This window comes from Coregonus clupeaformis, chromosome 33 (assembly GCF_020615455.1).
Source record: "Coregonus clupeaformis isolate EN_2021a chromosome 33, ASM2061545v1, whole genome shotgun sequence".
NCBI lineage: Eukaryota > Metazoa > Chordata > Actinopteri > Salmoniformes > Salmonidae > Coregonus > Coregonus clupeaformis.
Genome location: NC_059224.1, coordinates 4,275,088 through 4,298,171, shown reverse-complemented (window position 1 = coordinate 4,298,171; position 23,084 = coordinate 4,275,088). Strand labels below are relative to the sequence as shown.

General features: G+C 46.3%; 1 protein-coding gene across 1 annotated transcript in view; it reads right to left on the bottom strand.

The window, feature by feature from the left end:
- The window catches only part of LOC121548638 (PH-interacting protein-like), a 63,630-nt gene that overhangs the window by 25,497 nt on the left and 15,049 nt on the right, over window positions 1–23,084 (bottom strand). Inside the window, exons 10-18 of the mRNA XM_045210032.1 lie at window positions 16,673–16,773; window positions 16,413–16,483; window positions 16,103–16,203; window positions 15,955–15,995; window positions 13,441–13,539; window positions 6,801–6,957; window positions 6,587–6,721; window positions 6,201–6,323; window positions 2,459–2,684 (exon numbers count right to left, since the gene is read on the bottom strand). Of these exons, the coding sequence (XP_045065967.1) occupies window positions 2,459–2,684; window positions 6,201–6,323; window positions 6,587–6,721; window positions 6,801–6,957; window positions 13,441–13,539; window positions 15,955–15,995; window positions 16,103–16,203; window positions 16,413–16,483; window positions 16,673–16,773 (1,054 nt within the window). The remainder of the gene's footprint in view (window positions 1–2,458; window positions 2,685–6,200; window positions 6,324–6,586; window positions 6,722–6,800; window positions 6,958–13,440; window positions 13,540–15,954; window positions 15,996–16,102; window positions 16,204–16,412; window positions 16,484–16,672; window positions 16,774–23,084) is intronic.

Below are 23,084 nucleotides of genomic sequence, written 5' to 3'. Positions count from 1 at the left end.
TGAGGCTGGGTACAGCAGTGTTATAGGACTGGTCCTGAGGCTGGGTACAGCACAGTGTTATAGGACTGGTCCTGAGGCTGGGTACAGCACAGTGTTATAGGACTGGTCGTGAGGCTGGGTACAGCACAGTGTTATAGGACTGGTCCTGAGGCTGGGTACAGCAGTGTTATAGGACTGGTCCTGAGGCTGGGTACAGCAGTGTTATAGGACTGGTCCTGAGGCTGGGTACAGCAGTGTTATAGGACTGGTCCTGAGGCTGGGTACAGCAGTGTTATAGGACTGGTCCTGAGGCTGGGTCCAGCAGTGTTATAGGACTGGTCCTGAGGCTGGGTCCAGCAGTGTTATAGGACTGGTCCTGAGGCTGGGTACAGCAGTGTTATAGGACTGGTCCTGAGGCTGGGTACAGCAGTGTTATAGTACTGGTCCTGAGGCTGGGTACAGCAGTGTTATAGGACTGGTCCTGAGGCTGGGTACAGCAGTGTTATAGGACTGGTCCTGAGGCTGGGTACAGCAGTGTTATAGGACTGGTCCTGAGGCTGGGTCCAGCAGTGTTATAGGACTGGTCCTGAGGCTGGGTACAGCAGTGTTATAGGACTGGTCCTGAGGCTGGGTCCAGCAGTGTTATAGGACTGGTCCTGAGGCTGGGTACACTTGGTAACTCCAGTGTAGATTTGGCTTTGTGTTTTAGGTTATTGTCCTGCTGAAAGGTGAATTCATCTCCCAGTGTCTGGTGGAAAGCAGACTGAACCAGGATTTCCTCTAGGATTTTGCCTTTGGGGAGTTTTTATTCTGAAAAACCACAGTCCTTAACGATTACAAGCATACCCATAACATGACGCAGACACAACTATGCCTGAAAATATGGAGAGTGGTACTCAATAATGAGTTGTATTGGATTCGCCCCAAACATAACACTTTGTATTCAGGACAAAAAGTTTAATTGCTTTTCCACATTTGTTGCAGTATTACTTTAGTGCCTTGTTGCAAACAGGATGCATGTTTTGGAATATTTGTATTCTGTACAGGCTTCCTTCTTTTCACTCTGTCAATTAGGTTAGTATTGTGGAGTAACTACAATGTTGTTGATCCATCCTCAGTTTTCTATCACAGCCATTTAACTCTGTAAATGTTTTAAAGTCACCATTGGCCTCGTGGTGAAATCCCTGCATGGTTTCCTTCCTCTCCGGCAACTGAGGTAGGAAGGACGCCTGTATCTTTGTAGTGACTGGGTGTATTGATACACCATCCAAAGTGTAATTAATTACTTCACCATGCTCAAAGGGATATTCAATGTCTGCTTTTTTTAATTTTTACCCATCTACCAATAGGTGCCCTTCTTTGTGAGGCATTGGAATACCTCCCTGGTCTTTGTGGTTAAATCTGTGTTTGAAATTCACTGCTCGACTGAGGGACCTTACAGATAATTGTATGTGTGGGGTACAGAGATGAGGTAGTCATTCAAAATTCATGTTAAACACTATTAAACACACAGGGTGAGTCCATGCACCTTATCATGTGACTTGTTAAGCAAATGTTTAATCCTGAATTTATTTAGGCTTGCCATAACAAAGGGGTTGAATACTTAGTGACTCAAGACATTTCAGCTTTTCATTTGTAATTCATTTGTAAAAAAAAAAAAAAAAAAAAAACATTATTCCACTTTGACATCAAAAAAACATTATTCCACTTTTACATGACTTTGACATGATGGGATATTGTGTGTAGGCCTGTGAAAAAATAATCTAAATGTAATCTATTATCTCATGTTGAGGAAAGGCTCTCTCTACAGCCTGTTCAGACACTCAGACCTAATACAGAGACACAGATATGTTATTCCCTGGCTACCCAGACTCCTTCGTCCACCCAAACGCTACGCTACGCTACGCCACACTCACTCCTCCACCCAAACGCTACGCTACGCTACGCTACACTACGCTACGCTACGCCACACTCACTGACGTTCTCTCCGTATTGAGTCTGGGTCTGACTACCTCACTGAATGGGCCGTCTGATTGGTCCAGGAACCGATGGGTTGGGCCAGACCCAGAAGACACATGGGTTAAGCAGCGTTTCAATTGGCTTTGATACTGTGGTTTGATACGATTGGTTAGACGATCCAATCGCTGATGAGTTTGTTTTCACCACAAACGATGTCATCCAAACGACTTCAATGACGGCAGTCTCAGACTAAAGTCTGCACCACAGAGCAGTCAGAGCACCAACCCCTTTATTCACATTGAGTGTTAGCTCAGTAGTACTACTCCAAGCAAAACATACAGTCACAGATAAGCCGCCACTAACTCTATGGAGGACGTTCCCTTAGGACACACCAAACTGACTGGGTGTGTGTACCTGATGAGGTGTGCTTGTGTGTGTGTGTGTGTGTGTGTGTGTGTGTGTGTGTACCTGATGAGGTGTGCTTGTGTGTGTGTGTGTGTGTGTGTGTGTGTGTGTGTACCTGATGAGGTGACTCCCATCTGTGGTATGAGCTGCTGGTCTCTGCAGCTCTCCCTCCCGGGTACGAGGCGTTGGTATGGAGGGGGGTGGGGGTTCCCGTCTACGTCCACCAGGAAGGGAGGGGGCATGAGGTGAGGTGCCTGCTGGGTCTGTTCGTCTAACACGTAGTTATTAACATCCCGGATCAACGGCCGGTAGTCAGTATGGAAGAACATCTGGTCCGCTATCTGGGAGAGGGAGGGAGGTATATAGATGTTGTAGTAGTTCTATAGTATAGTAGTAGTAGTTCTATAGTATAGTAGTAGTAGTTATATAGTATAGTAGTAGTAGGTATATAGTATAAAAGTAGTAGTTATATAGTATAGTAGTAGTAGTAGTTCTATAGTATAGTAGTTATATAGTATAGTAGCAGTAGTAGTTCTATAGTATAGTAGTTCTATAGTTGTATAGTTCTATTATATATAGTAGTTCTTTATATATATATTCTAATATTATATTATAGTATTAGTGGTAGTAGTTCTATTATAGTATATACTTATATATATATATATATAGTTCTATATATTAGTAGTTCTATAGTATAGTAGTAGTAGTTATATAGTATAGTAGTTCTATAGTATAGTAGTAGTAGTTCTATAGTATAGTAGTAGTAGTTCTATAGTATAGTAGTAGTAGTTCTTTTATATATTATATTAGTATTATATGTAGTATAGTTCTATATATAGTAGCAGTATTCTATAGTATTAGTAGCAGTAGTTATATGTATTGTAGTATATAGTTCTTAGTATAGTAGTAGCTAGTTCTATAGTATATAGTAGTAGTAGTTCTTTTATATATAGTATATTTCTATAGTATTATAGTAGTAGTTCTATAGTATATAGTAGTAGTTCTATAGTATTAGTAGTAGTAGTTATATATATATAGCAGTATTCTATAGTATATAGCAGTAGTTCTATAGTTAGTAGTTCTATATATTAGTAGTAGTTCTAGTTGTTAGTTCTCCTTATATAGTAGTTGTTCTATATTGTAGCAGTAGTTCTATATATATAGCAGTATTTCTATGTATAGCAGTGTTCTCTATATAGTATATATAGTTCTATATATATGTATAGTTCTATAGTATTATAGTTTAGTTATATTATATATAGTATAGTTCTATATATTAGTAGTTCTATAGTTAGTTGTTTCTATATATATATATTTAGTTCTATATATTTATAGTTCTATTTTTTTAGTTTATAGTATATATTAGTGTTCTTTTATATTATATTAGTAGTTTCTATAGTATATAGTAGTATTCTATTATATATAGTAGTAGTTATATTATATAGTAGCAGTAGTTCTATTATATAGTACAGTAGTTCTAATATTAGTAGTAGTAGTTCTATAGTATAGTAGTAAGTTCTATATTAGTTATTATAGTATTAGTGTACTTCTAGTGTTAGTTCTATTATTAGTATAGTAGTTCTATAGTATGGTAGCAGTTTCTATTAGTATTAGCGGTGTTCTATATAGTAGCTTTTCTTTTATTAGTAGCAGTAGTTCTATAGTATATAGTAGTAGTTCTATAGTATATATAGATTATATTAGTATTATAGCAGTATTCTATATTATATAGTAGTAGTTCTATATATTATGGCAGTAGTTCTATATATAGTAGCATAGTTCTTAGTATAGTAGCAGTAGTTCTATAGTATGTAGTATAGTTCTATTATATAGTTACTACTTGTATAGTAGTGTATTCTTTATAGTAGCAGTATTCTATATATAGTAGCAGTAGTTCTATATATATATATAGTTCTATATATTATAGTAGTATTCTATAGTATATAGCAGTAGTTCTATATATAGTACAGTAGTTCTATAGTTTTAGTAGCAGTAGTTCTATTATATATAGTAGTAGTTCTATAGTATAGTATAGTAGTTCTTGTATATAGTAGTATAGTTCTATATATATAGTAGTAGTTCTATATATATATAGTATTCTATAGTATAGTAGTAGTAGTTCTATAGTATAGTAGTAGTAGTTCTATAGTATAGTAGTAGTAGTTATATAGTATAGTAGCAGTAGTTCTATAGTATAGTAGCAGTAGTTCTATAGTAGTAGTAGTTCTATAGTATAGTAGTAGTAGTTCTAGTGTTAGTTCTATAGTATAGTAGTAGTTGTTCTATAGTATAGTAGCAGTAGTTCTATAGTATAGTAGCAGTAGTTCTATAGTATAGTAGCAGTAGTTCTATAGTATAGTAGCAGTAGTTCTATAGTATAGTAGTAGTAGTTCTATAGTATAGTAGTAGTAGTTCTATAGTATAGTAGCAGTAGTTCTATAGTATAGTAGCAGTAGTTCTATTAGTATTAGTAGCATAGTTCTTATATATATAGTGTTCTATTATAGTAGTAGTAGTTCTATAGTATAAGTAGTAGTAGTAGTTCTATATATTATATATAGTTCTATAGTATATATATAGTTCTATAGTATAGTAGCAGTAGTTCTATAGTATAGTAGCAGTAGTTCAATAGTATAGTATTAGTAGTTCTATAGTATAGTAGCAGTAGTTCTATAGTATAGTAGCAGTAGTTCTATAGTATAGTAGCAGTAGTTCTATAGTATAGTAGCAGTAGTTCTATAGTATAGTAGTAGTAGTTCTATAGTATAGTAGTAGTAGTTCTATAGTAGTGTTAGTTCTATAGTATAGTAGCAGTAGTTATATAGTATAGTAGCAGTAGTTCTATAGTATAGTAGCAGTAGTTCTATAGTATAGTAGCAGTAGTTCTATAGTATAGTAGTAGTTCTATAGTATAGTAGTAGTAGTATAGTATAGTAGTAGTAGTAGTAGTAGTAGTTCTATAGTATAGTAGTAGTAGTTCTATAGTAGTGTTAGTTCTATAGTATAGTAGCAGTAGTTCTATAGTATAGTAGCTCTATAGTATAGTAGCAGTAGTTCTATTAGTATAGTAGCGTAGTTCTATAGTATAAGTAGCAGTGTTCTATATATATAGTATTTCTATTAGTATATGTAGTATATATATTAGTAGTAGTAGTAGTGTAGTTCTATTATTATAGTAGTTCTATAGTATAGTAGTAGTATAGTATATATATAGTATAGTAGTAGTATATAGTAGTATATATATAGTATAGTATTATAGTAGTAGTAGTAGTAGTAGTAGTTCTATATATAGTAGTTAGTAGTAGTTCTATAGTATAGTAGTATAGTATAGTATAGTAGTAGTATAGTAGTAGTTCTATGTATAGTAGCAGTAGTTCTATATATATAGCAGTAGTTCTATAGTATTATATAGTTCTATATATAGTGGCAGTAGTTCTATAGTATAGTATAGTAGTTCTATTAGTATAGTAGTAGTAGTTCTATAGTAGTGTTAGTTCTATTTTAGCAGTAGTTCTATAGTATTAGCATTATTCTATATATATAGCAGTATTCTATAGTATTATAGCAGTAGTTCTTAATATAGTAGCAGTAATTCTATTATATAGTAGTAGTTCTATAGTATATAGTAGTAGTATATATTATATTATTGTGTTCTATGTATAGTGTATATTCTATATATTATATATGTATAGTATAGTTATAGTAGTATAGTAGTATAGTATATAGTAGTAGTATTATAGTATAGTAGTATAGTAGTAGTTCTATAGTATAGTAGTAGTAGTTCTATAGTATAGTATAGTATATATATAGTATAGTATAGTAGTAGTTGTATATATTGTATATATCGTAGTGTGTACCTTGTCGTACTTGCTGCTGGATCCGAGCCAAGATGAGAGTACCATGTGAGTCTTAGCAGCAAAGTGCTGTCCATCAGGACTACACTTACAGTCAAACACCGCCCCATGGCCTTGGCCCTCAATCTGGAGACAGGGATAATGGATAATCATATAACTACTCCAGTCAAACACCGACCCATGGCCTTGGCCCTCAATCTGGAGACATCACATAGAATCATATAACTACTCCAGTCAAACGCCTAACTAGTCAAATGGATTATCACTCAGTTAATACAGCATCCAAACTGTTCCCCCTGACTACGTCTGATGACTAGATGACCAATGAGACAGGAAGTAAAACAAACGTAAAGTCCCCTTAGTGTCCCTGAATCAGCAGAATTACACACCATGTTGAAATAGGATCGTATCTTGACCCCCCTGGCCAGGTCCCAGATGATGGCGTTCCCATCATGCCCGGCGGAGAACAGGATCCGGGGATCAAAGGGGTGTGGCTCCAGGACAAACACCTCGTCCTCATGACCCTGTCATCAATCGATTAATTAATCAATCAATAAGTCAAGCAACTAATCAATCAATCAGTCAGTCAATGTGTGTATATACCATCAGTATGTGGATGAGGTTTCCGGTGGTGGAGTTCCAGACTTTAAGCGTCAGGTTGTTGGCGGCGGTGATGACTGTGTTGTCGTGGCGATCCCAGGCTACCATGGTAACCTTAAGCTTGGTCACCTTGTCTTCCAGGGGAGGGGGGTTGTACTTCCTGTCACATGACATCATAGCATTAACACTTCCTACACACACAATATCACTTTTTACTAAGCATGATGGAACATTACACAGCTAGCATGGCTCAGACCCTGGAAGTTTCCCAGAAAAAACTGTGTGTGCGTGGTGTGGTGTGGTAGGGTGGTGTAGTGGTGTGGTAGGGTGGTGTGGTGTGGTGTAGTGTGGTGTAGTGTGGTAGGGTGGTGTAGTGGTGTGGTAGGGTGGTGTAGTGGTGTGGTGTGGTGTAGTGTGGTGTAGTGTGGTAGGGGTGGTGTAGTGGTGTGGTAGGGTGGTGTAGTGTGGTGTAGTGTGGTGTAGTGTGGTAGGGTGGTGTGGGGTGGTGTGGTGTGGTGTAGTGTGGTGTAGTGTGGTAGGGTGGTGTAGTAGGGTGGTGTGGTGGTGTGGTAGGGTGGTGTGGTGTGGTGTAGTGTGGTGTAGTGTGGTAGGGTGGTGTAGTGGTGTGGTAGGGTGGTGTAGTGTGGTGTAGTGTGGTAGGGTGGTGTAGTGGTGTGGTAGGGTGGTGTGGTGTGGTGTAGTAGGGTGGTGTGGTGTGGTGTGGTGTGGTGTGGTGTAGTGTGTGGGTTGTGTTGGGGTGGTAGGGTGGTGTGGTGTGTGGTGGGGGGTGTAGTGGTGTGGTGTAGTGTGGTGTAGTGTTGTGGTGTAGTGTGGTGTGGTGGTGTGGTGTAGTGTGGTGTAGTGTGGTGTGTATAGTGTGGTGTAGTGTGGTGTGGTGTAGTGTGGTGTAGTGGTGTGGTATAGTGTGGTGTAGTGTGGTGGTGTGGTGTAGTGGTGTAGTGTGGTGTAGTGGTGTGGTATAGTGTGGTGTAGTGGTGTAGTGTAGTGTGGTAGGGTGCTGTAGTGGTGTGGTATAGTGTGGTGTAGTGGTGTGGTGTAGTGGTTTGGTAGGGTGGTGTGGTGGTGTGGTAGGGTGGTGTGGTGTGGTGTAGTGTGGTGTAGTGTGGTAGGGTGGTGTAGTGGTGTGGTAGGGTGGTGTAGTGTGGTGTAGTGTGGTGTAGTGTGGTAGGGTGGTGTAGTGGTGTGGTAGGGTGGTGTGGTGTGGTGTAGTGTGGTGTAGTAGGGTGGTGTGGTGTGGTGTGGTGTAGTGTGTGGGTTGTGTTGGGGTGGTAGGGTGGTGTGGTGTGTGGTGGGGGGTGTAGTGGTGTGGTGTAGTGTGGTGTAGTGTGGTGGTGTAGTGTGGTGTGGTGGTGTGGTGTAGTGTGGTGTAGTGTGGTGTGTATAGTGTGGTGTAGTGTGGTGTGGTGTAGTGGTGTGGTGTAGTGGTGTAGTGTGGTGTAGTGGTGTGGTATAGTGTGGTGTAGTGTGGTGGTGTGGTGTAGTGGTGTAGTGTGGTGTAGTGGTGTGGTATAGTGTGGTGTAGTGGTGTAGTGTAGTGTGGTAGGGTGGTGTAGTGGTGTGGTATAGTGTGGTGTAGTGGTGTGGTGTAGTGGTGTGGTAGGGTGGTAGGGTGGTGTAGTGGTGTGGTGTAGTGTGGTAGGGTGGTGTAGTGGTGTGGTGTAGTGGTGTGGTGTAGTGGTGTGGTGTAGTGTGGTGTAGTGGTGTGGTGTAGTGGTGTGGTGTAGTGTGGTAGGGTGGTGTAGTGGTGTGGTGTAGTGGTGTGGTGTAGTGGTGTGGTGTAGTGTGGTGTGGTGTAGTGGTGTGGTGTAGTGTGGTGTGGTGTAGTGTGGTGTGGTGTAGTGGTGTGGTGTAGGGTGGTGTAGTGGTGTGGTGTAGTGGTGTGGTGTAGGGTGGTGTAGTGTGGTGTGGTGTAGTGGTGTGGTGTAGGGTGGTGTAGTGGTGTAGTGTGGTGTAGTGTGGTGTAGTGGTGTGGTAGGGTGGTAGGGTGGTGTAGTGGTGTGGTGTAGTGGTGTGGTGTAGTGGTGTGGTGTAGTGTGGTGTAGTGGTGTGGTGTAGTGTGGTGTAGTGTGTGTGGTATAGTGTGGTATGGGTGGTGTAGTGGTGTGGTATAGTGTGGTGTAGTGGGTGTGGTGTTGGTGTGGTAGGGTGGTGGGTGGTGTAGTGGTGTGGTGTAGTGTGGTAGGGTGGTGTAGTGTGTGTAGTGGTGTGGTGTAGTGGTGTGGTAGTGTGTAGGGTGGTGTAGTGGGGTGGTGTGGTGTAGGGTGGTGTAGTGGTGTGGTGTAGTGTGGTGTGGTGTAGTGTGGTGTAGTGTGGTGGTGTAGTGGTGTGGTATAGTGTGGTGTGGTATAGTGGTGTGGTATAGTGTGGTGTAGTGGTGTAGTGTAGTGTGGTGTAGTGGTGTGGTATAGTGTGGTAGGGTGGTGTAGTGGTGTGGTATAGTGTGGTGTAGTGGTGTGGTGTAGTGGTGTGGTAGGGTGGTAGGGTGGTGTAGTGGTGTGGTGTAGTGTGGTAGGGTGGTGTAGTGGTGTGGTGTAGTGGTGTAGTGTAGTGTGGTAGGGTGGTGTAGTGGTGTGGTATAGTGTGGTGTAGTGGTGTGGTGTAGTGGTGTGGTAGGGTGGTAGGGTGGTGTAGTGGTGTGGTGTAGTGTGGTAGGGTGGTGTAGTGGTGTGGTAGGGTGGTAGGGTGGTGTAGTGGTGTGGTGGTGTAGTGGTGTGGTGTAGTGTGGTATAGTGGTGTAGTGGTGTAGTGTGGTGTAGTGGTGTAGTGTAGTGTGGTAGGGTGGTGTAGTGTGGTGTAGTGGTGTGGTATAGTGTGGTGTAGTGGTGTGGTATAGTGTGGTGTAGTGGTGTGGTATAGTGTGGTGTAGTGGTGTAGTGTAGTTTGGTAGGGTGGTGTAGTGGTGTGGTATAGTGTGGTGTAGTGGTGTGGTGTAGTGGTGTGGTAGGGTGGTGTAGTGGTGTGGTATAGTGTGGTATAGTGGTGTAGTGGTGTAGTGTGGTGTAGTGGTGTGGTATAGTGTGGTGTAGTGGTGTAGTGTAGTGTGGTAGGGTTGTGTAGTGGTGTGGTGTAGTGGTGTGGTAGGGTGGTGTAGTGGTGTGGTAGGGTGGTAGGGTGGTGTAGTGGTGTGGTGTAGTGTGGTAGGGTGGTGTAGTGGTGTGGTGTAGTGGTGTAGTGGTGTAGTGTAGTGTGGTAGGGTGGTGTAGTGGTGTGGTATAGTGTGGTGTAGTGGTGTGGTGTAGTGGTGTGGTAGGGTGGTGTGGTGGTGTAGTGGTGTGGTGTAGTGTGGTAGGGTGGTGTAGTGGTGTGGTAGGGTGGTAGGGTGGTGTAGTGGTGTGGTATAGTGTGGTGTAGTGGTGTGGTGTAGTGGTGTGGTAGGGTGGTAGGGTGGTGTAGTGTAGTGTGGTAGGGTGGTGTAGTGGTGTGGTAGGGTGGTGTAGTGGTGTGGTGGTGTAGTGGTGTGGTGTAGTGTGGTATAGTGGTGTAGTGGTGTAGTGTGGTGTAGTGGTGTGGTATAGTGTGGTGTAGTGGTGTAGTGTAGTGTGGTAGTGTGGTGTAGTGTGGTGTAGTGGTGTGGTATAGTGTGGTGTAGTGGTGTGGTATAGTGTGGTGTAGTGGTGTGGTATAGTGTGGTGTAGTGTGGTAGGGTGGTGTAGTGGTGTGGTATAGTGTGGTGTAGTGGTGTGGTGTAGTGGTGTGGTAGGGTGGTGTAGTGGTGTGGTATAGTGTGGTATAGTGGTGTAGTGGTGTAGTGTGGTGTAGTGGTGTGGTATAGTGTGGTGTAGTGGTGTAGTGTAGTGTGGTAGGGTGGTGTAGTGGTGTGGTATAGTGTGGTAGGGTGGTGTAGTGGTGTGGTATAGTGTGGTGTAGTGGTGTGGTAGGGTGGTGTAGTGGTGTGGTGTAGTGTGGTAGGGTGGTGTAGTGGTGTGGTATAGTGTGGTGTAGTGGTGTGGTGTAGTGGTGTGGTAGGGTGGTGTAGTGGTGTGGTGTAGTGTGGTAGGGTGGTGTAGTGGTGTGGTAGGGTGGTAGGGTGGTGTAGTGGTGTGGTGGTGTAGTGGTGTGGTGTAGTGTGGTATAGTGGTGTAGTGGTGTAGTGTGGTGTAGTGGTGTGGTATAGTGTGGTGTAGTGGTGTAGTGTAGTGTGGTAGGGTGGTGTAGTGTGGTGTAGTGGTGTGGTATAGTGTGGTGTAGTGGTGTGGTATAGTGTAGTGTAGTGGTGTGGTATAGTATGGTGTAGTGGTGTAGTGTAGTGTGGTAGGGTGGTGTAGTGGTGTGGTATAGTGTGGTGTGGTGGTGTGGTGTAGTGGTGTGGTAGGGTGGTGTAGTGGTGTGGTATAGTGTGGTATAGTGGTGTAGTGGTGTAGTGTGGTGTAGTGGTGTGGTATAGTGTGGTGTAGTTGTGTAGTGTAGTGTGGTAGGGTGGTGTAGTGGTGTGGTATAGTGTGGTGTAGTGGTGTGGTGTAGTGGTGTGGTAGGGTGGTGTAGTGGTGTGGTGTAGTGTGGTAGGGTGGTGTAGTGGTGTGGTGTAGTGGTGTGGTGTAGTGTGGTGTAGTGTGGTAGGGTGGTGTAGTGGTGTGGTGTAGTGTGGTAGGGTGGTGTAGTGGTGTGGTGTAGTGGTGTGGTGTAGTGTGGTAGGGTGGTGTAGTGGTGTGGTGTAGTGTGGTAGGGTGGTGTAGTGGTGTGGTGTAGTGGTGTGGTGTAGTGTGGTGTAGTGTGGTAGGGTGGTGTAGTGGTGTGGTAGGGTGGTAGAGTGGTGTAGTGTGGTAGGGTGGTGTAGTGGTGTAGTGGTGTAGTGTGGTAGGGTGGTGTAGTGGTGTGGTGTAGTGGTGTGGTGTAGTGTGGTGGTGTGGTGTAGGGTGGTGTAGTGTGGTGTGGTGTAGGGTGGTGTAGTGGTGTAGGGTGGTGTAGTGGTGTGGTGTAGTGTGGTAGGGTGGTGTAGTGGTGTGGTGTAGTGTGGTGTAGTGTGGTAGGGTGGTGTAGTGGTGTGGTAGGGTGGTAGAGTGGTGTAGTGTGGTAGGGTGGTGTAGTGGTGTAGTGGTGTAGTGTGGTAGGGTGGTGTAGTGGTGTGGTGTAGTGGTGTGGTGTAGTGTGGTGTAGTGTGGTGTAGGGTGGTGTAGTGTGGTGTGGTGTAGGGTGGTGTAGTGGTGTAGGGTGGTGTAGTGGTGTGGTGTAGTGTGGTAGGGTGGTGTAGTGGTGTGGTGTAGTGTGGTAGGGTGGTGTAGTGGTGTGGTGTAGTAGGGTGGTGTAGTGGTGTGGTGTAGTGGTGTGGTGTAGTGTGGTGTAGTGTGGTAGGGTGGTGTAGTGGTGTGGTGTAGTGTGGTGTAGTGTGGTAGGGTGGTGTAGTGGTGTGGTAGGGTGGTAGAGTGGTGTAGTGTGGTAGGGTGGTGTAGTGGTGTGGTGTAGTGGTGTGGTGTAGTGTGGTGTGGTGTGGTAGGGTGGTAGAGTGGTGTAGTGTGGTAGGGTGGTGTAGTGGTGTAGTGGTGTAGTGTGGTAGGGTGGTGTAGTGGTGTGGTGTAGTGTGGTAGGGTGGTGTAGTGGTGTAGTGGTGTAGGGTGGTGTAGTGGTGTAGTGGTGTAGGGTGGTGTAGTGGTGTAGTGGTGTAGGGTGGTGTAGTTGTGTAGTGGTGTAGGGTGGTGTAGTGGTGTAGTGGTGTAGTGGTGTAGTGGTGTAGGGTGGTGTATGTGGTGTAGTGGTGTAGGGTGGTGTACTGGTGTAGGGTGGTGTAGTGGTGTAGTGGTGTAGGGTGGTGTAGTGGTGTAGTGGTGTAGGGTGGTGTATGTGGTGTAGTGGTGTAGTGGTGTAGGGTGGTGTAGTGGTGTAGTGTGGTGTATGTGGTGTAGTGGTGTAGGGTGGTGTAGGGTGGTGTAGTGGTGTAGTGGTGTAGGGTGGTGTAGTGGTGTAGGGTGGTGTAGTGGTGTAGTGGTGTAGGGTGGTGTAGTGGTGTAGGGTGGTGTAGTGGTGTAGTGTGGTGTATGTGGTGTAGTGGTGTAGGGTGGTGTAGGGTGGTGTAGTGGTGTAGCGGTGTAGTGGTGTAGGGTGGTGTAGTGGTGTAGTGGTGTAGGGTGGTGTAGTGGTGTAGGGTGGTGTAGTGGTGTAGTGGTGTAGGGTGGTGTAGTGGTGTAGTGGTGTAGGGTGGTGTATGTGGTGTAGGGTGGTGTAGTGGTGTAGGGTGGTGTAGTGGTGTAGTGGTGTAGGGTGGTGTAGTGGTGTAGTGGTGTAGGGTGGTGTAGTGGTGTAGTGGTGTAGGGTGGTGTATGTGGTGTAGTGGTGTAGGGTGGTGTAGTGGTGTAGGGTGGTGTAGTGGTGTAGTGGTGTAGGGTGTTGTAGTGGTGTAGTGGTGTAGGGTGGTGTATGTGGTGTAGTGGTGTAGGGTGGTGTAGTGGTGTAGGGTGGTGTAGTGGTGTAGTGGTGTAGGGTGGTAGGGTGGTGTAGTGGTGTAGGGTGGTGTAGTGGTGTAGGGTGGTGTATGTGGTGTAGTGGTGTAGGGTGGTGTAGTGGTGTAGGGTGGTGTAGTGGTGTAGTGGTGTAGGGTGGTGTAGTGGTGTAGTGGTGTAGGGTGGTGTATGTGGTGTAGTGGTGTATGTGGTGTAGGGTGGTGTAGTGTGGTAGGGTGGTGTATGTGTACCCAGGTAACTTGGTCTGCATGTCCAGTAGAACGCTCCTCCACTCCTGCTGCTGGAGCTGCCAGATACGAGCTGTACCATCCCTGCTGCCACTCACAAACCTACACACACACACACACATACACACACACACACACACATTACACACACACACACACACACACATTACACACACACACATTACACACACTAAAGCAGTGTTAAGGCGTCTGCATACTAGGTTGGTTTTCTAGCAGAACTCAGCTAGAAGTGAACGTCTGTGTCTTATCAAGGCATCAGCATGCTCAGGTTGGCTGAACCCGGAAGTGAACGTCTGTGTCTTATCAAGGCATCAGCATGCTCAGGTTGGCTGAACCCGGAAGTGAACGTCTGTGTCTTATCAAGGCATCAGCATGCTCAAGTTGGCTGAACCCGGAAGTGAACGTCTGTGTCTTATCAAGGCATCAGCATGCTCAGGTTGGCTGAACCCGGAAGTGAACGTCTGTGTCTTATCAAGGCATCAGCATGCTCAGGTTGGCTGAACCCGGAAGTGAACGTCTGTGTCTTATCAAGGCATCAGCATGCTCAGGTTGGCTGAACCCGGAAGTGAACGTCTGTGTCTTATCAAGGCATCAGCATGCTCAGGTTGGCTGAACCCGGAAGTGAACGTCTGTGTCTTATCAAGGCATCAGCATGCTCAGGTTGGCTGAACCCGGAAGTGAACGTCTGTGTCTTATCAAGGCATCAGCATGCTCAGGTTGGCTGAACCCGGAAGTGAACGTCTGTGTCTTATCAAGGCATCAGCATGCTCAGGTTGGCTGAACCCGGAAGTGAACGTCTGTGTCTTATCAAGGCATCAGCATGCTCCAGGTTGGCTGAACCCGGAGTGAACGTCTGTGTCTTATCAAGGCATCAGCATGCTCAGGTTGGCTGAACCCGGAAGTGAACGTCTGTGTCTTATCAAAGGCATCAGCATGCTCAGGTTGGCTGAACCCGGAAGTGAACGTCTGTGTCTTATCAAGGCATCAGCATGCTCAGGTTGGCTGAACCCGGAAGTGAACGTCTGTGTCTTATCAAGGCATCAGCATGCTCAGGTTGGCTGAACCCGGAAGTGAACGTCTGTGTCTTATCAAGGCATCAGCATGCTCAGGTTGGCTGAACCCGGAAGTGAACGTCTGTGTCTTATCAAGGCATCAGCATGCTCAGGTTGGCTGAACCCGGAGTGAACGTCTGTGTCTTATCAAGGCATCAGCATGCTCAGGTTGGCTGAACCCGGAAGTGAACGTCTGTGTCTTATCAAGGCATCAGCATGCTCAGGTTGGCTGAACCCGAAGTGAACGTCTGTGTCTTATCAAGGCATCAGCATGCTCAGGTTGGCTGAACCCGGAAGTGAACGTCTGTGTCTTATCAAGGCATCAGCATGCTCAGGTTGGCTGAACCCGGAAGTGAACGTCTGTGTCTTATCAAGGCATCAGCATGCTCAGGTTGGCTGAACCCGGAAGTGAACGTCTGTGTCTTATCAAGGCATCAGCATGCTCAGGTTGGCTGAACCCGGAAGTGAACGTCTGTGTCTTATCAAGGCATCAGCATGCTCAGGTTGGCTGAACCCGGAAGTGAACGTCTGTGTCTTATCAAGGCATCAGCATGCTCAGGTTGGCTGAACCCGGAAGTGAACGTCTGTGTCTTATCAAGGCATCAGCATGCTCAGGTTGGCTGAACCCGGAAGTGAACGTCTGTGTCTTATCAAGGCATCAGCATGCTCAGGTTGGCTGAACCCGGAAGTGAACGTCTGTGTCTTATCAAGGCATCAGCATGCTCAGGTTGGCTGAACCCGGAAGTGAACGTCTGTGTCTTATCAAGGCATCAGCATGCTCAGGTTGGCTGAACCCGGAAGTGAACGTCTGTGTCTTATCAAGGCATCAGCATGCTCAGGTTGGCTGAACCCGGAAGTGAACGTCTGTGTCTTATCAAGGCATCAGCATGCTCAGGTTGGCTGAACCCGGAAGTGAACGTCTGTGTCTTATCAAGGCATCAGCATGCTCAGGTTGGCTGAACCCGGAAGTGAACGTCTGTGTCTTATCAAGGCATCAGCATGCTCAGGTTGGCTGAACCCGGAAGTGAACGTCTGTGTCTTATCAAGGCATCAGCATGCTCAGGTTGGCTGAACCCGGAAGTGAACGTCTGTGTCTTATCAAGGCATCAGCATGCTCAGGTTGGCTGCACCCAACCAGCTCCATCCTCCCTTAAAATACCTTCGCTTGAAAAAAACTGAAAAAAGCGGCAATAGTACTGTTTGTCCATTTGAAGACGCCGTAGCCAGTATCCGCTTCATCAAAATAGTCTGAATTAATCTACGATAACTCAAGAAATGTGTCATTAATTTAGACGTTTTTGCTGAGGAGATCTTAGTCGTGCAATTTTACATCTACCTAAGATGTTTGGTGCAGTATTTCTCAAGTGAAGTCTTTTTACATGAAAATGTGTCATAAACCCTTACCTGTCAGGATAAACCATTACCTGTCAGGATAAACCCTTACCTGTCGCTACAGTTTGAGAACTGGATGCTGTCCACTTTGTCCTGAGGGACAGACAGAGAGAGAGAGAGACAGAGAAACTCAACATGGCACCAAGGCATTATACTGGGCTCTCTCTGAAGTGCAGTCCAGTTTCCCCTCTTCTACTCACAGTGTGGGACTCCAGCTCAGAGATCTTCTCTGGTTGTCCAGAGCCGAAGTAGAACACTCTGATGATGTGGTCCGTACTTCCTGTGGCTAGGAACATACCCCCTGGACACACAATCAATAATCAATATGTATCATAATCAACTACCTGTGGCTAGGAACATACCCCCTGGACACACAATCAATAATCAATGCCATCGATGGGTAACATAGTCAACACATAATCAACTCAATCAACATCAGATCAATATTGATTGGATGTATTTTAGGGTAAAACTATTTCAAATGTAATGTCAGATGGTGTCCATGGTTACCTGCGCTGAAGGAAGAGCAGATCATCTGGACTCCAGGTCTGGACCGCTCCGTGAACTTACCAGGCCCCTGACTGAACACACACACACACAACGTCAGCGTTAATACCACCCAGTATAAATAATGTATGCACTCACTAACTGTAAGTCGCTCTGGATAAGAGCGTCTGCTAAATGACTAAAATGTAAAAAAAAATGTAAATGTATGTGTGTGTGTGTGTGTGTGTGTGTGTGTGTGTGTGTGTGTGTGTGTGTTGTCTCACCCGAACTTGAGAGTGCGTGCGTCCCACTGCCAGAAGCAGATGGTCCCATCGGCTCCGGTGGAGGACAGGAACCGCTTTGAACCACTGACCACAGGAGAAAACTACACAAAGACAACCAATCAGAGGGGAGAACTACAACACAACAACCAATCAGAGGAGAGAACTACAACACAACAACCAATCAGAGGGGAGAACCACAACACAACAACCAATCAGAGGAGAGAACTACAACACAACAACCAATCAGAGGAGATAACTACAACACAACAACCAATCAGAGGAGATGCTTGGGCGGTATACCGTATACCGGTGTATTTGGAAATAGTTTTTCAATACCGTTTGAAGTTTTTTTTATACATTTGAATATTTGTAGATACTTCTTAAGTAAATACCTGCAGTCAACTTGTGCAATACGTTAGGAGATTAAGAAGATTGCGTTCTTCATTTCACCTGTCACATACTTTTTCATTATGAAGCTTACCGGTCGTCCCCAGTCATGTGGCGCTTGTTTAGAAACACACAACGACCAGAGACCAGAGACCAGAGACCAGACACCAGAGACCAGACACCAGAGACCAGAGACCAGAGACCAGAGACCAGACACCAGAGACCAGACACCAGAGACCAGAGACCAGAGACCAGACACCAGAGACCAGAGACCAGAGACCAGAGACCAGAGACCAGAGACCAGACACCAGAGACCAGAGACCAGACACCAGAGACCGCAGCCTTGAGGGTCACTCACTGTTGTGCAGCATGTGCCAGGTGATGAAAATGTATGCTCTCACTAACTGTAAGTCGCTCTGGATAAGAGCGTCTGCTAAATGACTACAATGTAAAATTTTAAAATGTGATCTAATTACAGTATGGAATTCACAACTAAATGTTTGCCAGCTAGATATCTTAACTATTAAGTTAACTGTCTAAAATGTCCTAAATGCTCTGCAGCTGTGCATTTGCTTTGCTAATTTAGTATCTAGTTAGCTATCTAGCTAAGTGGTTAGCTTGCTTTGCTAATTTAGTATCTAGTTAGCTATCTAGCTAAGTGGTTAGCTTGGTTTGCTAATTTAGTATCTAGTTAGCTATCTAGCTAAGTGGTTAGCTTGGTTTGCTAATTTAGTATCTAGTTAGCTATCTAGCTAAGTGGTTAGCTTGGTTTGCTAATTTAGTATCTAGTTAGCTATCTAGCTAAGTGGTTAGCTTGGTTTGCTAATTTAGTATCTAGTTAGCTATCTAGCTAAGTGGTTAGCTTGCTTTGCTAATTTAGTATCTAGTTAGCTATCTAGCTAAGTGGTTAGCTTGGTTTGCTAATTTAGTATCTAGTTAGCTATCTAGCTAAGTGGTTAGCTTGCTTTGCTAATTTAGTATCTAGTTAGCTATCTAGCTAAGTGGTTAGCTTGGTTTGCTAATTTAGTATCTAGTTAGCTATCTAGCTAAGTGGTTAGCTTGGTTTGCTAATTTAGTATCTAGTTAGCTATCTAGCTAAGTGGTCAGCTTCTTCCAAAATCGATTCTCTTGGTAATAGCAGAGAATCCTCTCCTGGATCAAGAGCCTTGCTGTCTAATATGCGTTTTCTGCGTGCAGCAAACTGTGTAGCATTTCTTAGTTCCTTGTATAACTTTATGAGATGGGATGTCTGTCTTGCAAATAGTTTAGGTCAGAGACTATAAAATGTTTGCAATACGCTCGTTAGCATTCTCTATGGGTTTTGACATGTACTTGTTAGCATTGCTAACCTTTGGATGGCAAAAGCTCAGTGGGGTTTGAAAAAAGTGACCCTTGTGTTCAGTTCTGGTATTACAGAATATCCCAATATGACAAGGTCATTATGAAGGTATGACAACACCGTTCAAGCCTACTAGAACACAACAACCAATCAGAGCAGAGAACTACAGCACAACAACCAATGATAAGTAAGAAAACTACACAACTGTAGTATCTTGTGATGCTTTCTTAGAACGAGGTTTCTAGACGTGGGTACTCTTACTATTAGAACGAGGTTTCTAGACGTGGGTACTCTTACTATTAGAACGAGGTTTCTAGACGTGGGTACTCTTACTATTAGAACGAGGTTTCTAGACGTGGGTACTCTTACTATTAGAACGAGGTTTCTAGACGTGGGTACTCTTACTATTAGAACGAGGTTTCTAGACGTGGGTACTCTTACTATTAGAACGAGGTTTCTAGACGTGGGTACTCTTACTATTAGAACGAGGTTTCAAGACGTGGGTACTCTTACTATTAGAACGAGGTTTCTAGACGTGGGTACTCTTACTATTAGAACGAGGTTTCTAGACGTGGGTACTCTTACTATTAGAACGAGGTTTCTAGACGTGGGTACTCTTACTATTAGAACGAGGTTTCTAGACGTGGGTACTCTTACTATTAGAACGAGGTTTCTAGACGTGGGTACTCTTACTATTAGAACGAGGTTTCTAGAGCGTGGGTACTCTTACTATTAGAACGAGGTTTCTAGACGTGGGTACTCTTACTATTAGAGCGAGGTTTCTAGACGTGGGTACTCTTACTATTAGAACGAGGTTTCTAGACGTGGGTACTCTTACTATTAGAACGAGGTTTCTAGACGTGGGTACTCTTACTATTAGAACGAGGTTTCTAGACGTGGGTACTCTTACTATTAGAAACGAGGTTTCTAGACGTGGGTACTCTTACTATTAGAACGAGGTTTCTAGACGTGGGTACTCTTACTATTAGAACGAGGTCTCTAGACGTGGGTACTCTTACTATTAGAACGAGGGTTTCTAGACGTGGGTACTCTTACTATTAGAACGAGGTTTCTAGACGTGGGTACTCTTACTATTAGAACGAGGTTTCTAGACGTGGGTACTCTTACTATTAGAACGAGGTTTCTAGACGTGGGTACTCTTACTATTAGAACGAGGTTTCTAGACGTGGGTACTCTTACTATTAGAACGAGGTTTCTAGACGTGGGTACTCTTACTATTAGAACGAGGTTTCAAGACGTGGGTACTCTTACTATTAGAACGAGGTTTCTAGACGTGGGTACTCTTACTATTAGAACGAGGTTTCTAGACGTGGGTACTCTTACTATTAGAACGAGGTTTCTAGACGTGGGTACTCTTACTATTAGAACGAGGTTTCTAGACGTGGGTACTCTTACTATTAGAACGAGGTTTCTAGACGTGGGTACTCTTACTATTAGAAACGAGGTTTCTAGAGCGTGGGTACTCTTACTATTAGAACGAGGTTTCTAGACGTGGGTACTCTTACTATTAGAACGAGGTTTCTAGACGTGGGTACTCTTACTATTAGAACGAGGTTTCTAGACGTGGGTACTCTTACTATTAGAACGAGGTTTCTAGAAGCGTGGGTACTCTTACTATTAGAACGAGGTTTCTAGACGTGGGTACTCTTACTATTAGAACGAGGTTTCTAGACGTGGGTACTCTTACTATTAGAACGAGGTTTCTAGACGTGGGTACTCTTACTATTAGAACGAGGTTTCTAGACGTGGGTACTCTTACTATTAGAACGAGGTCTCTAGACGTGGGTACTCTTACTATTAGAACGGGGTCTCTAGACGTGGGTACTCTTACTATTAGAACGAGGTTTCTAGACGTGGGTACTCTTACTATTAGAACGAGGTCTCTAGGCGTGGGTACTCTTACTATTAGAACGAGGTTTCTAGACGTGGGTACTCTTACTATTAGAACGAGGTTTCTAGACGTGGGTACTCTTACTATTAGAACGAGGTCTCTAGACGTGGGTACTCTTACTATTAGAACGAGGTCTCTAGACGTGGGTACTCTTACTATTAGAACGAGGTTTCTAGACGTGGGTACTCTTACTATTAGAACGAGGTTTCTAGACGTGGGTACTCTTACTATTAGAACGAGGTTTCTAGACGTGGGTACTCTTACTATTAGAACGAGGTTTCTAGACGTGGGTACTCTTACTATTAGAACGAGGTCTCTAGACGTGGGTACTCTTACTATTAGAACGAGGTCTCTAGACGTGGGTACTCTTACTATTAGAACGAGGTTTCTAGACGTGGGTACTCTTACTATTAGAACGAGGTCTCTAGACGTGGGTACTCTTACTATTAGAACGAGGTTTCTAGACGTGGGTACTCTTACTATTAGAACGAGGTTTCTAGACGTGGGTACTCTTACTATTAGAACGAGGTCTCTAGACGTGGGTACTCTTACTATTAGAACGAGGTTTCCAGACACGTAGGTACTTTTTACCTCCTCCCCCTCCCTACATACCCCTCCTCCCCCTCCTCCCCATCCCTACATACACCTCTCCCCCTCCTCCCCCTCCTTCCTACACCTCTCCCCCTCCTCCCCCTCCCTACATACACCTCTCCCCCCTCCTCCCCCCTCCCTACATACACCTCTCCCCCCTCCTCCCCATCCCTACATACACCTCTCCCCCCTCCTCCCCCTCGCTACATACACCTCTCCCCCTCCTCCCCCCTCCCCTACCTACACCTCTCCCCCTCCTCCCCCCTCCCCTACATACACCTCTCCCCCCTCCTCCCCCTCCCTACATACACCTCTCCCCCCTCCTCCCCCTCGCTACATACACCTCTCCCCCCTCCTCCCCTCCCCCCTCCCCTACATACACCTCTCCCCCCCTCCCCCTCGCTACATACACCTCTCCCCCCCTCCTCCCCCTCGCTTCCCTACACCTCTCCCCCCTCCTCCCTACATACACCTCTCCCCCCTCCTCCCCCTCGCTACATACACCTCTCCCCCTCCTCCCCCCTCCCTACCTACACCTCTCCCCCCTCCTCCCCCTCCCTACATACACCTCTCCCTCCTCCCCCGCTTCGCCATACACCTCTCCCCCCTTTTCCTCCCTACATACACCTCTCCCCCTCCTCCCCCTCCCCTCCCCTACATACACCTCTCCCCCCTCCTCCCCCTCGCTACATACACCTCTCCCCCCTCCTCCCCCCTCCCCTACATACACCTCTCCCTCCTCCTCCCCCCTCGCTACATACCCTCTCCCCCTCCTCCCCTCCCTACATACACCTCTCCCCCCCCCTCCCCCCTACATACACCTCTCCCCCCTCCTCCCCCCTCCCTACATACACCTCTCACCCTCCTCCCCCCTACATATACCTCTCCCCCCTCCTCCCCCTCCCCTACATACACCTCTCCCCTCCTCCCCCTCGCTACATACACCTCTCCCCCCTCCTCCCCCCTCCCCTACCTACACCTCTCCCCCTCCTCCCCCTCGCTACATACCACCTCTCCCCCTCCTCCCCCTCCTTCACATACACCTCTCCCCCCCTCCTCCCCCTCCCCTACATACACCTCTCCCCCCTCCTCCCCCTCGCTACCATATACCTCTCCCCCTCCTCCCCCCTCCCTACATACACCTCTCCCCCCTCCTCCCCCCTCGCTACATACACCTCTCCCCCCTCCTCCCCCTCCCCTACATACACCTCTCCCCCCTCCTCCCCCTCGCTACACACACCTCTCCCCCCTCCTCCCCCCTCCCTACATATACCTCTCCCCCCTCCTCCCCCCTCCCCTACACCTCTCCCCCTCCTCCCCCTCCCTACATACACCTATCCCCCCTCCTCCCCCCTCCCCTACATACACCTCCCCCTCCCCCTCCTCCCCCTGCCATACACCTCTCCCCCCTCCCCTCCTCCCCCTCCCTACATCCACCTCTCCTCCCCCTCCCCCTCCTCCCCCCTCCCACATACACCTCTCCCCCCTCCTCCCCCTCCCCTACATACACCTCTCCCCCCCCTCCCCTCCTCCCTCTCCCCTACATACACCTCTCCCCCCTCCTCCCCTCCCTACATACACCTCTCACCCCTCCTCCACCTCCCTACATACACCTCTCCCCCCTCCTCCCCCCTCCCTACATACACCTCTCCCCCCTCCTCCCCCTCGCTACATACACCTCTCCCCCCTCCTCCCCCTCCCTACATACACCTCTCCCCCCTCCTCCCCATCCCTACATACACCTCTCCCCCCTCCTCCCCCCTCGCTACATACACCTCTCCCCTCCTCCCCCTCCCTACATACACCTCTCCCCCTCCTCCCCCTCCCCTACACCTCTCCCCCCTCCTCCCCCTCCCTACATACTCCTCTCCCCCTCCTCCCCCCTCGCTACATACACCTCTCCCCCCTCCTCCCCTCCCCCTCCCTACATACACCTCTCCCCCCCTCCCCCTCGCTACATACCTCTCCCCCTCCTCCCCCTACACCCTCCCCCTCCTCCCACATACACCTCTCCCCCTCCTCCCCCTCGCTACAACACCTCTCCCCCTCCTCCCCCTCCCTACATACACCTCTCCCCCCTCCTCCCCCCTCCCTACATACACCTCTCCCTCCTCCCCTTCGCTACATACACCTCTCCCCCCCCTTTTCCTCCCTACATACACCTCTCCCCCCTCCTCCCCCTC